The 16569-nt window shown below is 43.8% G+C and overlaps 1 protein-coding gene across 1 annotated transcript in view; it reads left to right on the forward strand.

Moving 5' to 3' along the window:
- Positions 1 to 16569, forward strand: part of LOC308273603 (phosphatase and actin regulator 1-like) — a gene marked incomplete at both ends in the record, with an annotated part of 491535 nt that overhangs the window by 442403 nt on the left and 32563 nt on the right. Inside the window, one exon of the mRNA XM_080710811.1 lies at positions 589 to 795. Within this exon, the coding sequence (XP_080566937.1) occupies positions 589 to 795 (207 nt within the window). The remainder of the gene's footprint in view (positions 1 to 588; positions 796 to 16569) is intronic.

The following is a 16569-nucleotide window of genomic DNA, read 5'->3' on the forward strand; positions in this document are numbered from 1 at the left end:
AATTCTAACTGGGAGGCTGTGGCTCAGCACTGACCACTCCCGAGCATGAAAGAACAGCCATTCAGGGCCCGCAGATGCAGTCTTTAGTGTCACCCTCCCAGGCTGTCTGCAGAACCTGGTGTCCCAAACACCGAGACCAGGGCCAAAGCAAGACCCAGGAGATGATGCTGAGACTTGCCAACCACGGGCCCGAGTAGAGGCGCCAGCATTCGGTTCCTCTGCTTGGCTTTTGAGGACCTCTTCGTCCGTGATATCCTGCACTTGCCGTGCTGTTGTATGATAAAAGTGCTGGCTTTAAAATGACGTATTTTTATGAGAAAACACCCTTCCTCCTCCTTTCTCCGTCTTGCTCCTTCCACCGCTCTCTCTTTCTCCCTCTGCCTCCCCTCTGTCCTACAACCCCCCCTGTTTGATCAATTTCCAGTGTCCTCATTCTAGCTCTCCACCCACATGGCAGCCTGAGGCAGCCGGTGTCCTGCTGTCCTGCCCGCCCGCCTGCGTCCCTGTCCGTGCTCCTGGCTGGCCCCGCCGCCCGCCCGCACTGCGTGTGTGTAATGTCTCCTGTGTATCATGTGGTTGTCCCCTCAGTGTCTGAAGAGAGTCCCTCTGCCAGTGAGTCTGGAGTCCTCCTGTCCCAAGATCCTTCAGCCAAACCAGTCCTGCTACTGCCCCCCAAAAAACCTGCTGCTTTCTCTGGAGACCATGAGGAGACCCCAGTGAAACAGTTGTCCCTTCTCAAGCAGCCCCCGGCCCTGCCTCCCAAACCCACTGCCCGGATTGCCAACCACTTAACAGGTGAGTCGGGACGTCTTCGAGCGCGTGAGCCCCCACCCCCTTCCCTTCAAGGGATCCTTTCCTTCTCTCTTGCTCTTCAGAACTGAGGCCTGAAGGCACATCTCTGGGGAGGTGGCCTTGGGGGACATTGGGGCATTTCTGTGTGTGTCTTGGTACATGCGGTCATGACCAGGATTTGTGTTTTTGTGTCAAGAAGCATTTTGACATGCACCCGCCAGCCATATGCCAAAAGCCTTCAGTCCTGTGTATCCCAGATATATATGTTGTTATTTATGTGGCTGATTGAAGATTATCTGCCCATCTGGGTGAATTAGATCCAACATCAAAATGTTTGCAGAGATAAAGAATAGTACTTTGTTTCTTTCATAATGCGTGTGTCAAGGCTTTAAATGTTTTGTCTTGAAGCTATTGAATTGAAGCCCACTATATGACTTCTATGAAAATGCATTTCTGTACTGTCCGTTCTCTTAAAACTGAAAATTAAAAAAAAAAAAGCTAAGATGGTCTGCAAAGTGTGTGGGAGCTACTTTTAGAGGAATAATAAGCTTAGCAATGTTGCCCTAAAAGGATTTGGGTATTTTCATTTTTGACATATTCATGAATGCACTCACAGTTGTTAAATTGGGGATCCAATGAAATTGTATTTCACCAAACACTGACACAAATCATGTAACACTTTGTGACTTAAGGTTGTGATATAATATTAGATTAAGAGATTCAAGAGAACACTAGGATAATAATTTCAGCTGATTCCAGTCAAGCTGCCATTTATTTATTTATTTATTTATTTATTTATTTATTTATTTGTAGTACTGGGGATGAAACCCAAGGGCATACTACCTTTGAGCTACACCCCCAGCCCTATTTTTTAGTCTTTATTTTGAAACAGGGTCTCACTAAGTTATGGAGAGATTCAACAAGTAGCTGAGGCTGTCCACAAACCACAATCCTCCTGTCTCAGCCTCCCAAATTCTGGGCTTACGAGCATATGCCACCACGCCTGGCTCCAAACTGTCTACTAATAATCAGGTATTTTCACAAATAGTGTCCAATCAATCTCTATATAGCCTTTTGTAATATGTCAGTTGGAGTGAAAGTAGAGAAGAATATTAACCTATTTTGTAATAGGAAAACTGAGGTTTAAGAAAAAACCCTTCTCCTGGGCCAACAGGCATCCTGCAGAGGAGGCATGATTGGCCCTGGTGTTTCTGACCAGGAGGTGTAGTGGAGGTTGTTCTTGTCCTAGCAGGTGTCTCTCACAGGGTACTGAGTTTTATTAGAGCCCAGCTTCAACACAGGCTTGCAGCAAACTACTCTGATAATGTGTACGTCCATTCCAGTTGGATATTTGTGATTTGAAATAGCAAATGTCCATCTAAAGGAACCATTCAACATATTAATAACACTTTGGTTAGGTGCCCAGAAATGTAAAGCCATAAAAAAGTGTCACTTATTTTCAAGTTACTCCACCGCATTTATTCCTTTAATGCAGTGCTTTAACCTGCCCTATCTTTCTATCTTTGTAATAACAAAATTGCTTGAGCTTACAGCAAAATAAATAAATAAATCCGTAGAAAATAAAATCACAAAGGAGAATAGCCCCAGAGGACTCTTTTTAAGAGAAGTCCACTGTATATATAATAAAGATAGAATATAGCTGCACATATCATCTTACCACCTGCTTTTGTACTTGGTGACATCTTCTGAACTGATTCTCATGTTAGTAAATATTCCACAACATGACTTAATTAGCATCGTGGGGTAGATCAAGATTTACCCGGTTGGTCCTCTGTTGCTTTTCTGTCCTCTCTATTGTAAGAAGCACATCAACAAACATCTACAACAGTCTTCAGATACCTTTATATGCGCCTCCAAGTTTTCCTTAATTTATTTCTAGAATTAGAATTACCAAGTCGAAGTTTTAAATTTTTGATTGCAAATTTTTCTTAAAAAAGATTAAATATTGTGCAAGATAAACCCCTACATTTACATGTAGTACATATTTATTCAACATACCTACTACAGAGAGAATACTGTGCTAGGTATCAAAGTGTATTCAACTCTAGCCAGATGTGGTACGCACAACTGCAATCCCAGTACTTGGGAGGCTGAGATAGGAGGATTACAAGTCTGAAGCCAGCCTTGTCAATGCAGTGAGACCCTATTTCAAAATCAAATAGAGCCAGGGATATAGTTCAGAGGTAGAATACCCCTAAATTCAATCCCAGTATCACCAAAAAAAAAAAAAGAAAGAAAAATCTAAAGTGGATTCAGCTGCAACAGGTCAATGAATGCATATACCATCAGCTCTCCATATCCATGGGCTTCTCATCTATGATTCAACTAACTATAGATTGAAAATATTTGAAAAACTTGCATCTCTACCAAATGGGTATAAGCATTTTTTTCTTGTCATTATTCCCTAAACAACACACCACCTATGTACAAAATACTACATCATAATCAGTGTTATGAGTAATCAAAAGGTGATTTAAAGTATATGAAAGAATGTGCATACATTATATGTAAACACTACAGCATTTTATTTAAGGGAATTAAGCATTTGTGGGCATGGATATCCACAGGGGTCCTGGAACCAACCCCTTATGGATACTAAGGGGTATAGCAGTATTATATGCAGAGATAAAATAGATGGATAAAATACCTGTCATTTGGAGTAATGGTTATGGTCCTGGGTAGCCTCACAGAGGGACTACTGGAGAAGTCTCGAGTTACCTTTTGAACCCTCGGAGGCAACTTTGAAATGCACAGAGAGACAGGGTTCACTAGGTAAGGGCTTGTAGGATTTAGGTTTTATTCCTTAGCAATGGAAAAGCCTTTGGAGGTTTCTGAGCATGAAGTGACACCATAGAAAACATTCCGTAAAATATTTTCCTGGCTCACTGTACAGCAGGAGCAGAAAGAGAAGAACGTTGAAGGCCTTTCAGAGAAGCCACCAAGGCAGCACTGAGCTGTGAACCCCATCATCCCAGGAAGAATCTGTTTTGAGACTCTCTCCCCTCAGATCACATGCATATCACAGCCATCTCTGCTGGAGACTGTCCTTTGGAAAGGCTGGAATCACTTACAGAATTCAATGGAGCCCTCTGAGCCAGGGAGGCTCTCCCTCCAGCCATTTCAGTATGAGATGACAAGCAACCAATAGCAGGAAGAGAGCAGACCAGATAAGAAAACATTTTAAAAGAAGAGTTTTAGCCACGGTGCACACCTATAATCCCAGTGCTTGGGAGGTTGAGACAGGAAGGTCACAGGTTTAAGGCCAACCTTAGCAACTAGCGAGAACTTTGCCAACTTAGTGAGAACCTCTTTCAAAATAAATTAATAAATAAAAATGTCTGGAAATGTTAACTTGGAGGTAGAATACCCTTGGGTTAAATCTCCAGTATCACCATCACACACACACACACACACACACACACACACACACACACACACACACACAGAGTTTCAGAATTTGTTAACTCAACACCCTGATTTCTCTAGCTTTCTAATGGATGGAGGCACAGTGGACTTTAGCTCTAAGCACTGCAGCTTGAATGCCCTGCTATTCAAAGGAATGTCTGAATATGATAGCCTAAAGATGTCTAAATTAGCCCATTCTCTTTGCCTTCCCAGAGGAGTGGACTGTGTTATCTATGAACCTGTCTGCCATATGGTTTGTATCAAATGCACAAAAATACATTACATATTCATCATGTACATGAAAGTCTCTTATATGATAAAGAAGACCAGGTTTGGCATAGTGGCACACACCTATAATCCCAGTACTTGAGAGACTGAGACAGGTGGATCACAGGTTCCAGGCCAGACTCAGCAACTCATTGAGAACTTGTTTCAAATTTTTTTTAAAAAACTTAAAAATCAAACTAGAAGAATAGCTCATAAGTAGAATACCCCTGGATTCAATCTCTAGTACAGAAGAAGGAGGAGAAGGAAGAAAGGAAGGAGTTTGGTAGAGATGTTCAGGGTCTTCAAGTCTAGTGCTATCCTTTTGGGTCTAGACTCAACCATATTTAATTTTTATAAGTTAGCGATCAGTCATAGTGAATCTGTACCACCATGAGCCATCCCTATTAACCCTGTTACGTTGCTAATTACTCTAGAGACATCTGGGCCATGTCAGGAGGAATTAATAAACTGAGAACTCCAGAGCTCTAAATTGAGATTTATGAGTGTTAGTCAGTTCTCAGTGTCTGTTCTGTTGACACATTTAAAAGGAAAAACAAGCCAAAGCAAAGGCATCAAACATGGCTAATAGAGCATGACAGTGGTGAACGGTCTGCTTGGAGCTAAGGAAGTATGAGCCTGGACCAGAGCAATGGCTGAGTCCACGATCAAGAGAAGAGACACAGAATTGTCTCTGCTTTGTCGTTTACCTCCATGTTATCAGGAAGGCTGCCATTACCTTAGAGACCGTTTGCCTTAGGAAGTGTCTCTGTCCTCAGCCAGGCAGAGAGAAGCTCTCTCGCTCTGTCCTCCTTCTTCTCTTCTTGTCATCTCCCCTATCCCATCTTCTCCATCATCCACCTGTACAAGGGCTACCATTCAGGGTCAGGGGTGTGGGGACATCAAATTCGTGGCTTTCCAGAAGCACAGTTCCTAGCAGAGCCAGTTGGGTTATGAATGTGATCTGTGGTGAATGAATCTCAAGACAGATTCTTATAGGAATGGTGGATAAACCCAGAAGAAGGGTGTGACGGAGGGGGAAACTGTCCCTGCCTTTCTCAGCCTTCATCAGTCACCTTGCCCGACACCCTGACCCAGACTCCGGAATTAAACATACCATGAGCAACCTGTGCCTTCTGAGTAAGGTACCATGAGGGGCACCCTACGCATATCAATAAAATGAAGAACAGTCAAGCTGGGCCCAGTGGTGCACACTTGTAATTCCAGCTACTCAGGAGGCTAAGGCAGAAGGACCCCAAGCTTGAGGCCAGCATGGTCAACTTAATTTGATCTTGTCAAATAAAAATATATGGCTGGGGATATCAGTGATAGAGCTCTTGCTTATCATGCGTGAAGTCTTGGGCTTAATACTCAATACTGAGCTAGGTGTGGTAGCACACACCTGTAATCCCAGTATTTAGGAGGCTGGACCAGAGGATTGTAGGTTTGAGACCACCCTTAGAAACTTAGTGAGACCCTGCTTTTCAAAAATAAAAAGTTTTAGGGTTCTAGATTGGATCCAGAATGCTACTGGGTTCAACCCCATTACATAAGTGCATGCATATATGTATGTTTTTATGTATATATGTATATATACATATATATATATATATAAAAGTAAACTCACATGGCAACTAAACTTCACAGTCTAACGCTCACATTCGGGTAATAATAATGGCAGCTAGTACTTTTTGAGAACTTGACCCTGCATCATTCAGTCCTTTGAGCTAGACACCATTATCATCTTACATTCATTTCCTGGAAGATTAAAGTGAGATTTGGAAAGGCTAAGTGATTTGATCCTTGTTACATAGCTAGTAAGTAGCAGAGATGAGCTCAGACCCATTCTGTTGGACTCCAGATTCTCACAAGTGTTATACCAAGATGCCTGTTCCAGGTGTTATTTTTTTAATAATAAGATTTTTTTGCTTCTTAGCTTTATATGTTTAAATCCAATTAAGACATTAGAAAATCTGTTCTTTACTTTTATAACTCATATTAGCTTGGGCCGCCATAAAAAATAACATTGACTAGGTGGCTTATACAACAGAAATTTGTTTTCTTACAGTCTGAGGCAGAAGTCCAAGATCAAGGGCTGGTAAATTTCAGTTTCTGGTGGGGGCTATCTCCCTGACTGACAGCTTTCTCCCTCTCCTCCCTCCTCCTCCTCCTCCTCTTCTTCTTCTTCTTCTTCCTCCTCCTCCTCTTCCTCCTCCTCCTCCTCCTCCTCCTCCTCCTCCTCCTCCTCCTCCTCCTCCTCCTCCTCCTCCTCCTCTTCTTCTTCTTCTTCTTCTTCTTCTTCTTCTTCTTCTTCTTCTTCTTCTTCTTCTTCTTCTTCTTCTTCTTCTCTCATATCAGAGATTAAAACCAGGGCAGTCTATCTCCAAGCTACACCCTCAGCCTCATTTTATTTTTATTCTGAAACAGGGTCTCGCTGGATTGATGAGAGTCTCACTACTTATTGACACTGTCCTCGAACCTGTGATTTTCCTGTCTCATGCTCTCAAGTACTGTGATTATAGGTGTGTGCCACCATGCCTGGCTTCTTGTTCTTGCTCTTGTCTCATGTAGCAGAAGAGAGAGAAAGATCTCTTGTGTCTCTACTATCTAGAAAGACACTAATCATATGGGATTGGGGTCTCATTCTTAGGACTTCAGTTGCCTGTCATTACTCTGAATATTGTCACACTGAGATTAAAACTTCAATGTGTGAATTTGGGAGAGGAGGAAACACAGTCATCCTATAGCATAATTCACAGACAAATATTATCTTGTATTTTAAAAAGAAGCAATGTTCTCAAAGAACTTAGTTATTAAGAGGAGGTTTAGTTAGGTTTTAAAGGACAGACCAGAAAGAGACCATCTCTAAGAGCCGGTAACAGACATGGATCACATGGAAAGTATTTGACCACAGTCAGCAAAGAAAGGAGACTGTCACTGATCCTCAAAAACAAGTCCTTAGCCAGGTATGCTGGTACACTCCTGTAATCCCAGTACTTGGTAGACTGAGACAGGAGGATTGCAGGTTCAAGACCAGCCTCAACAACTTAGTCTCTCAGCAACCTAGGAAGACCCTGTTTCAAAATAAAATATAAAATAGGGGGCTAGAGGGGTATAGCTCATAGGCAAAATGCCCCTGAGTTCAATCCTTAATACACACCAAAAAAAATTAAAAAAATAAAAACAAGTCTGAAATACAAGGAAGCTTACTCTGGTCAGCCCTCCATATCTGTGAACTTCTACATTCTCAGGTTCAAACAACCATGATCAAAAATACTGGTGGAAAAAAATAAAAAGAGCAATATAATAATAATAGAAGTAATATACATTTTATAAATATAGTTCAACAACTATTATATTTATACAGTATTGTATTACCTTGTATTAGATACTATAAATAATTCAGAGATGATTTAAAGTATACAGAAGAACCAGGCATAGTGGCACACACCTGTCATCCCAGAACTTGGGAGACCAACACAGGAGGATCACAGTTTTCAAGGCCAGCCTCAGCAACTTAGGGCAACTCTGTTTCGAAATAAAAAGTAAAATAAAGCTTGTGGTAAACTCAGAGCTAGAGTACATGGGGATTCAACCTCCAGTACCCACCCCCCCACCCACAAAGTATACAGAAGGGTCCTGTGAGTTCTATGCAAAAACTAGCCATTTTTTATAAGAGTCTTCAACATGTACTGATTTGCCTATCTGTGAAGGTTCCTTTAACTATCCCCCCTCAAATGCTCAGAGAAGACTGTATATTCTCAGAACGCTGGTGACTGCAAGCTTCAATGTTACCTAAGTATTTGCAGCTACAACTGTACCTGACAAACGGCACCTGGGCCTTACAGAGTTCTTTGGGCCTGGCACTTGGGTGTGTTTAATGAGAGCCGAGATCCAGTGCTTGGAGAGCCAAGACCAGCATTCCAGTTTATAGCCATCTCCCTGGGTTTGTGGACACCGTCCCCGTCCTGCTGTTGCCTTCGGGCAGCCCATTTTGTTTTGTTTCTGTTGCTCTCTGAGCTTCTCCCTCCCTTCTCTCCCCAGCATCCCCCTCCACCCTGCTCCTATCCTCTTCTTGGACACTGGGGAACCATGTGGTTCTGCCTCTGTCCCGCCTCCCTCCCCACAGTCTACTCTGACACTGAAAGAAAGGCAGGTCAGAACACGGTGCACTCGGACTTCACTTGTTTCCCTACACGGGCAAAAGTGGATCATAGCATGGAAGCCTCGGTGAGGCTTACGCTCCCTCAGTTAACATGGAAGGCGTTCTGGGCCCTTTCAGGAGGTGGGCAGTCAGGTGGAGACAGAAGCTGAGGGAAGCTAAATTCTATTATCCTCCCATGTGAGACAGAAAGCCCGGAGCCCTACGCAGGGCCTCATGGGGGAGCCTCAAGGAGGTTAGGAGCAGAAAGCAGGTGCCTGGGGAGAGCTGAGGCCAGAGACTTTACTAGTGCTTCTGCAGAAAAGTGAGGCAGAATAAACCGTTTAGGATTGGCTGCTCTGAACATGTAGCAAGCTCTGCACCATTTGCAGCCTGGCTGCCTGGTGGCTGTCCCTGGGCTGATGGAAGCAAGGGCATAGGACATCCAAATGACAAGGGCAGTAGGACGGAGGCCATGCTGCTCAAGACTGGCCACTTTGCATGTCAAAGGCATGCTCCAGGCTGAACCTTTGCTCTGCCTAAAAATGGGATGGCCCCACCTGAACGTTGTTAAGATGTCACATCTCATAATATTCTGGAAGTTTAAAGCATAAATGGAAGGAATGTGTATGCCTGTGATCCCAGTACTTGGGAGCTGAAACAGGAAGATCAAAGATTTGAGGCCAGCCTCGGCAACAAAGCAAGATCTCGGGACCTTAGTGAGACTCTGTGTCAAAAATTAAAAATAAAATAAGGTAGGGGTGTAGATCAAAGGTAGAATGCCCTGGGGTTCATCCCCTAGTGTAGGAAGGAAGGAAGGAAGGAAGACTTACTTTTTACTTTACCTATTTCTCTCCAATTTTCTTCTCTTGAAATGCATATTTTTTCCTGTAGTGCATATAAGGACTATGTAATGATTTTTTAAAGGATGCTTTCTACTCTGACTTCTCTGCCTATCTTTTTTATAGCACTGTTAGGTTGGAGGTTTAATTTATTCAGCACTCAGGCTTTGAGTGCCAGTATGTGCAAGTGTTTTGCTAAGCCCTCATATAATGTACAAAATTGTTAAAGCCATCAACCACAGGAGCTATGGCCAGTAATCTACAGAGAATGTTGAATATGGGGCGGTAGAAAAGTGGCTCTGAAAAAATACAAACATTAAGAGGTCAGATTCTCTGGGAAGAGTCAATAAAAGTATTGTACATGAGGATGTGTTTAAATCATGCCTTAAAGATGAGTAAAGTTTTTGCAGATGGTTGTTGGAGCAGGAGGCTGTTCTTAAACCGGAAGCAGAGCCAGAGGCCTGTTGTGCTCAAGAAATAACAAGTGTCCCTCTTTGCAGAATTCTTGTAGCATAGTCATGAAAAGTGGGACTGAGAAGTGGACTGAAGGGAATCTGGGGGTAGCCAGGTAGCCTTGAATGCCAGGCTGAGCACTTTAACTTGGCAGGAAGTGAACATTTCTTGGAGACTTTGGCAACAATTGCTTGAGTCCAGTAAGCATGCCTTCTTGCAGTTGTGGTGGAAGGAATGGGCACTGATGCTGTCAAATGGGTTTATAATAGATTAGCCAATGTAACTGGGGATATTCAGCATCAACCTGAAATCACAAAGGGTGTCCACTTGCTACCCTTGGTTTCTCATCTTTGACATTTAAAAAACATCCCTATTCCTTTAGCCATTGCTGACCAGCAGCAGGAAGAAGAGAGGCCCCTGTTGCTGAAGGCCTTTTAGGATAAGCTGGAGGATCATTTGCTCAAGAGTTAACAGGGAGATACCTGCTTCTTCAGAGAAACTAAGCAAAATGTTTCAGATGCGGTATTTGCTGTGGTTGCTGCATGCTAGCCTGGCTTGGGGGAGGATGCCAGGTCTCAGGCATTGAACCAAGCATAACTTCCTCTCTTCACTCCATCTCACCAGTTAGGGCATTTTGCCTTTGATCCAAGCAAAATTCCAGGCTGTCTTGTTGTCTTAGGGTGGCCTGGCTGCTGAAGGAAATTGATGGAGTACCCGTGAGCTCCCTCCTGCAGGCAAGGGGAGACCTGACTCAGCAGGTCCATGGTGTTGGACTCTGATGTAATTCTGTGTACACCTCTAATAGGTTCTTTACATTTTCCAGTAAAAGCCCTATATCTGTGAAATGAGATCAGAGAGTAACACACTGAAGCTGGGTGGCAGATGACTGAGAAATTCTTACAACACCTCTGTTCATTAGGCACCAAGTGCTACTATCATTGACAAGGACTTTATAACTGCTATGTCAGCAGTTATAAAGGGGCTTCTACAGCAGGTGCTAAGTGAGAAGCCCATTGATGGTGGTGAGAAGAGAGGTTAGAGGTATACAGGTTGAGTATAGCTTGCTCGAAATGCTTGGGACCTGAAATGTTTTAGATTTGGGGATTTTTTAGATTTTGGAATATTGGCAGGTACATGATGAGGTATCATGGAGATAGGACTCAAATCTACATACAAAATTTATTTATGCCAGGCATAGTAGCATACCTGTCATCCCAGTACTTGGGAGGCTAAGACAGGAGGATCACAGAGGTTCAAAGCCAGCACCAGAAATTTAGTAAGACTCTTAGCAACTAAGTGAGACCCTATTTCAAAATAAAACATAAAATGTCAGTGAGGGTGTAGCTTTGAGGTAGAACACCCTGGATTCAATCCCTAGTACCACACAAAATAATTTATGTTTCATATCACCATATATAGCTTGATAGCAATTTTATATAATATTTTAGTGCATTTGCATTTTGACTGCAACCTGTAGTGTGAGGTCCGGTGTGGGATTCTCCAGTTGTAGTATCAGACCAGCACTCACAATTTTGGATTTGGGAGCATTTGGGGTTGGTGGTGCCCAACCTTTCTTTATTTATCCACCCTCATTCTTACAGCTGAGTCTTGTAGCTGAGAACAGACTCCAGAAGCAATCTCACACTTTGATTTCCTTGTCCGAAGACATAAACCAGAGCTGTGTCATGTCTGAAAATATGGCCATCTTGGATTTGATGGCCAAGAGACACTCCCAGTTCAGGATTATTTTCCTCGTTCCCTGAAACTGGTCATTTTCATCTCTTCCATCTTTCCATAGAGAAAGCTTTGTGACTATACTACATCGCGATCAGTCTGGCTGCTAAAATATGTGAGTGAGCAGAGAGCTCTGTGTAGACTCCAGCAATCCCAGCCACCACCACCATCCTCGCCAGTGCAGGAGGCACAGTGTGTCCTCCAACAGCCGACAAATATCCTGCATCGGGTAGAGAGGAAGCCTGTTTTTCAGTGGGGTGCTATCCAGATACAGGAAGCATTTCTGACCCTAGACTTTCACCAGCAAAGAACTCAATTCCCAAAAGGCTAGATAGGTTTCCCAGCTAGCTCAGAGGAAGGGAGTCTGAGTTTTCTGACTCTAAGAGTCATGATCTGTAACACAGGCTTTCAGTACTAAGCCCTGCAGTGTGATCAGAGCAACACACTGAAACACCGGCAACCTCTCCGCCTCCTCCTCCTGCTGTTTTTTGTTGCAAACATGGGGAACTGCAGAGATGCTCCCATGGAAGCGTCTTTGCTGTACTGCTTGATTCACTGTCCAATCACCTCTGCTTTTGCATCTGCTTACGAAAATAATACAGCTGCATGATAAGCACACCCTCTGCTGCTTTCTTGGCTCCCATCTTCCCACCCCAGGCTGGGAAGCATCAGAGTAGGTAGAATTTCAGAGGTGTGGCAAAAACCCTATTAGTAATGCTGCAAATATACATGGTGCTTCTCCGTTTATACAGCATGTTCACAGTGTCTGAATTTCAAAACAACCTGTGACTGAAGCAAGGAATATGCCATGACGTTTATTTCAGAATCAATTAAGGCCACATTTTTTGGACTCTGGTGGCAGACCAAAGACTGTACTAGGGTGTTCTGTACTTAGACCCTCTTCTAACCCACAGAGGGATAAAAACTCCCCTTGAAATTGCAAAATTTAGGAAAGGTTCCCTGTGGAGGATTCCCCTTCCTCTGGAGTAACAACTCTATGCCCAGACAGGCCTCAGGCTAGATTCCAACCCTTTTGTCCCCCCAGCACCTTATATGGAGCCTCATGGACATTAATCCATTTACTTCTCATAATCGACCTGGGGGAACAGGGCTGCAATTCAGTGGTAGAGTGCTGGTTTAACATGCACAAAGCCCCAGGTCCAGTCCCCAGCACTGGAAAAAAAAATTGCCAAAGCCTTTGCTAGGCACCCTGGTGCCTGCCTATAATCCCAGCTTCTTGAAAGGCTGAGAAAGGAAGATTACAAGTTTGAGGACAGCTGGGGCAACTTAGTGAGACTGTCTTAAAAAAAAAAAAATAACAAAGGCTGTGGATGTAGCTCAATGGTAGAGCACTCCACCGAAGGTTCCATCACCAGAACTACAAAAGTAAATCAATAACCTGTGTGGTACAGAATTCTCCCTCTCTACAGATGAGAAAACTGAGGCTCAGGAAGGTCAGATGCTTTGAGCAAAGTAACAGAGTTTCTTGGTCTCGGAGCTAAGATGAAGCTCGGCTATTCTTCTGATCTCACCAGGACATCCAGCACCAGAATACTCACCAGCAGCCCCCAGTCCCCACAGTGCACCTAGAGCAGCCCCTGGCCAAATCTCCTCCCCAGGAGGCCCTGTGATCCTCACTGTGTCTGCGGGGGATGAGGGGAACAGCCACTTTGGAAAGGCGCCCTCTTAGAGGATGCTTCTCAGATGTGGATAGACACAGATTGTGCTATGACTAGCAGATCCTTGGTGCAGGGGTTCTGGGCACGAGTTCCCACCCCTTCACACTGCTCTGAAGGCAGGATGAGAAGGAAAGCCAATGCATGTTTATTGAGCACCTCCTATACACTAGCCTCACATCTGCTGGTGCATAGGACAGGTGAATTAATGTATCACATCTACGCACAGCAAGCAAAATCAGTAACAGGTCAAGAAAAATGACGTAGTTGGATTTACTGTAGGAAAAGGGAGTAGTTTGGGACCTGTGACGGGGAGCCTGGGGCAAGAGGACTACAGTTTCAAGGCCAGCCTCAACATCTTATCAAGACCTTCTCTCAAGCCAGGCGTGGTGGTGCACGCTTGTAATCCCCACGCTTGGGAGGCGGAGACAGGAGGATCGCGCTTGTTCGGAGCCAGCCTCGCTGGCTTAAGAGACCCTGTTTCCACATAAAAAATAGTTAAAAAATAGGTCTGGGAGTGTAGCCCGTGGGAGTGTATCACAGAGGTAAAAGGGCTTCCAGGAACCCCAGTACCACCAAAAAAAAAAAAAAAAAAAAGACCTTCTCTCAAAATAAAAACTAAAAGGGCTGGGATTGTAGCTCAGTAGCTGGGCTCCACTGAGTTCAATTTAGTACTGCAAAGAAAATAAAATAAGAGGGAGATATAAAGAATAATAGAAAGGAAGAAAAATAATAATAATAAAATAATGCAAGAAAAATAGAAAAATCTATTCATGACGTAGAAGATATGCACAAAATGTTCCATGACAAATGATTTTTATAAATATGAAATTTAATTGGAAGTACTGTTAAGCAGATTGGTCTAAAGAATACTTTTTAATTGCATAAGTTTAAGCAAAATAATCAGTAGGTGAATTCATTTTTGGCAAATTCATTTTCCATAAACTGCTTTGGGGCGAGTTGATCCTTTACTTTTTTCCACTTTAGGGCATAGACTAGAACTTAGAGACCATTATCAGTGACCTCTCAGGACAGATGTTGGTCCTGATGCTGGGTAGAACTGATATGGCCTAGCGGTCATATGTTAGGATGTCCCAGCCATGGGCAGCATCCAGCTCCAAGCCATTTAGCAGCCCTTAACCAGTGTTCCCAGCTCCTTGTGTATGCTTAGCTCTGGGAAGCATGTCACAAGTCCAAACAGACTCAAATTGAGTAGGCCCATCAGAAGCAAAGCCTAGAACACAGGCTTTGACCTGACCATCAGGTAACTGTCACAGGTGATCCAGAGACTGTTTTAAGAAGTAGTTATCTTTTATTCAGAGAACAGCCTAAGAATAAGAAGCAAAGAGCGATTTACAACCCTGGCTTATTAAAAATGCAGTGCTTGACCCAACTGTAGAATCCCTGGGGAGGAAGACAGCATCAGTGTGGGGCTACTCACCACCTCATCGCCATCCAACCTGCCCCAGCACTGATGGATACAAAGAAGGGCATCCTGGAGCTAGTCAGGAAGACAGCTAGTCAGGAAGATGGATGGGGTCCGCACTGATCCCTATCACACAGCAGAGTGCAGTGGGCCTGCTGACCATCAAGGTCACAGAGGACAATATGAGGGCCACTGAATGGGAAAATGCAGTTCTGATCCTCAGGCAGGAATAGGGACAGTGTGGAAATGGGTACCACCAAGGCTCAGAAGAAGGAATGAGCGAATGAGCATGGCTCCTGGGAAACCCAGTGTGAAAACTGCCTGACTGGTGGGATTGCAAGGGGTGGATAGGCCTGAGGCTGAGGGCCATTCTTGGACTTGCAGCGTGGCTTGGAGCCTTGCAAGACTCCAGACATAGCCATAGTGTGTTAAGGGGATGTCTGGTGGACAGGGGTTAGAAAAGTGGGGCCTGTGTCCACGTACTTAGAGGAGATGAGGTCCCAGGCTGGTATAGTCATCCAGGAGGCAGAGTATACAAGGGGACTGGCAGAAGGGATAGGGAGAAGGAAGCTGGGTGTGGCGGCTCACACTTGTAATCCCAGCATTTGGGAGGCCGAGAAAGGAGGATCCAAGTTCGAGACCAGCCTCAGCTACTACTTAGGCCCTTTGCAACTCAGTGAGACCCTGTTTCAAAATAAAGAATAAAAAATAGGGCTGGGGGTATAGTTCAGAGGTAGAATGTCCCTGGGTTCCATCCCCAGTACTGAAAAAAAAAAAAAAGAAGGAAAGACAGATGAAAGGATAGATAGAAAGATAGAAATTCAGAACAACAGGTGGCATTCAGTAGGTTCCAGATCTTGCCTCTGGGCCTGCTACAGTGAATGATTTAGTATTAAGATGTAAAAATAAATAAATAAATAAATAGCCGGGCATGATGGCGCACACTTGTAATCCCCGTGCTTGGGAGGCGGAGACAGGAGGATGGCGCAGGTTTGAAGCCACCCGCGCTGGCTTAAGAGACCCTGTTTCCAAATAAAAATATAAAAAAATAGGTCTGGGAGTGTAACCTGGAGGTAGAAGGGTTTCCAGGCACCCCAGTACCACCAAGAAAGAAAGAAAGAAAGAGAGAGAGAGAGAGAGAGAGAGAGAGAGAGAGAGAGAGAGAGAAAGAAAGGCATTCCCCTGTTCCCAAAGATCTGAGCTTCCCAGACTCTCAGTTTTGCACAATGTTCGGGAAAGATAGAACCTGCACAGTGAGTTCACAGAAAACAGATAATTCTGATTTTAGTCTTTAAAAGAAAACTTCTTCCCTTTTGAACAATTCAACTTTTTAAAAATTTCTTTCCTCTTGAGTCAAAAATGACTCATCCTTATTCTCCACCCTTATTTAATGTATAGTCATGGGCAGCAGAACATCCAGAAAGAAGATGCAGACAGGAGACAAGAGGGGGCTGCCCCATCACCCCAAACCTTTTCTGAAACAATAAAGGACCATCTCCATTAATTGGAACCAGCTGATATTTTCTTCATTAGCCTGTTTTTATAGTACTCCTGGGGCCTACCTGGCCTTTTAAAATGGCAAAGCCAAGTAAATTTTGTTGTGGAAGTAGTGACAAGAAGTCTTATGGTAGAGTGTGTAAAAGAAGGTTCACTTAGCCGGGCGTGGTGGCACACACTTGTAATCCCAGCATTCGGGAGGCTGAGAAAGGAGGATCGCAATTCACAGACAGCCTCGGCTACTACTTAGTGAGACCCTTTGCAACTCAGTGAGACCCTCTTTTAAAATAAAGAATAAAAAATAGGGCTGGGTGTGGC

This window comes from Muscardinus avellanarius (assembly GCF_963383645.1).
Source record: "Muscardinus avellanarius genome assembly, chromosome: 14".
Lineage (NCBI taxonomy): Eukaryota > Metazoa > Chordata > Mammalia > Rodentia > Gliridae > Muscardinus > Muscardinus avellanarius.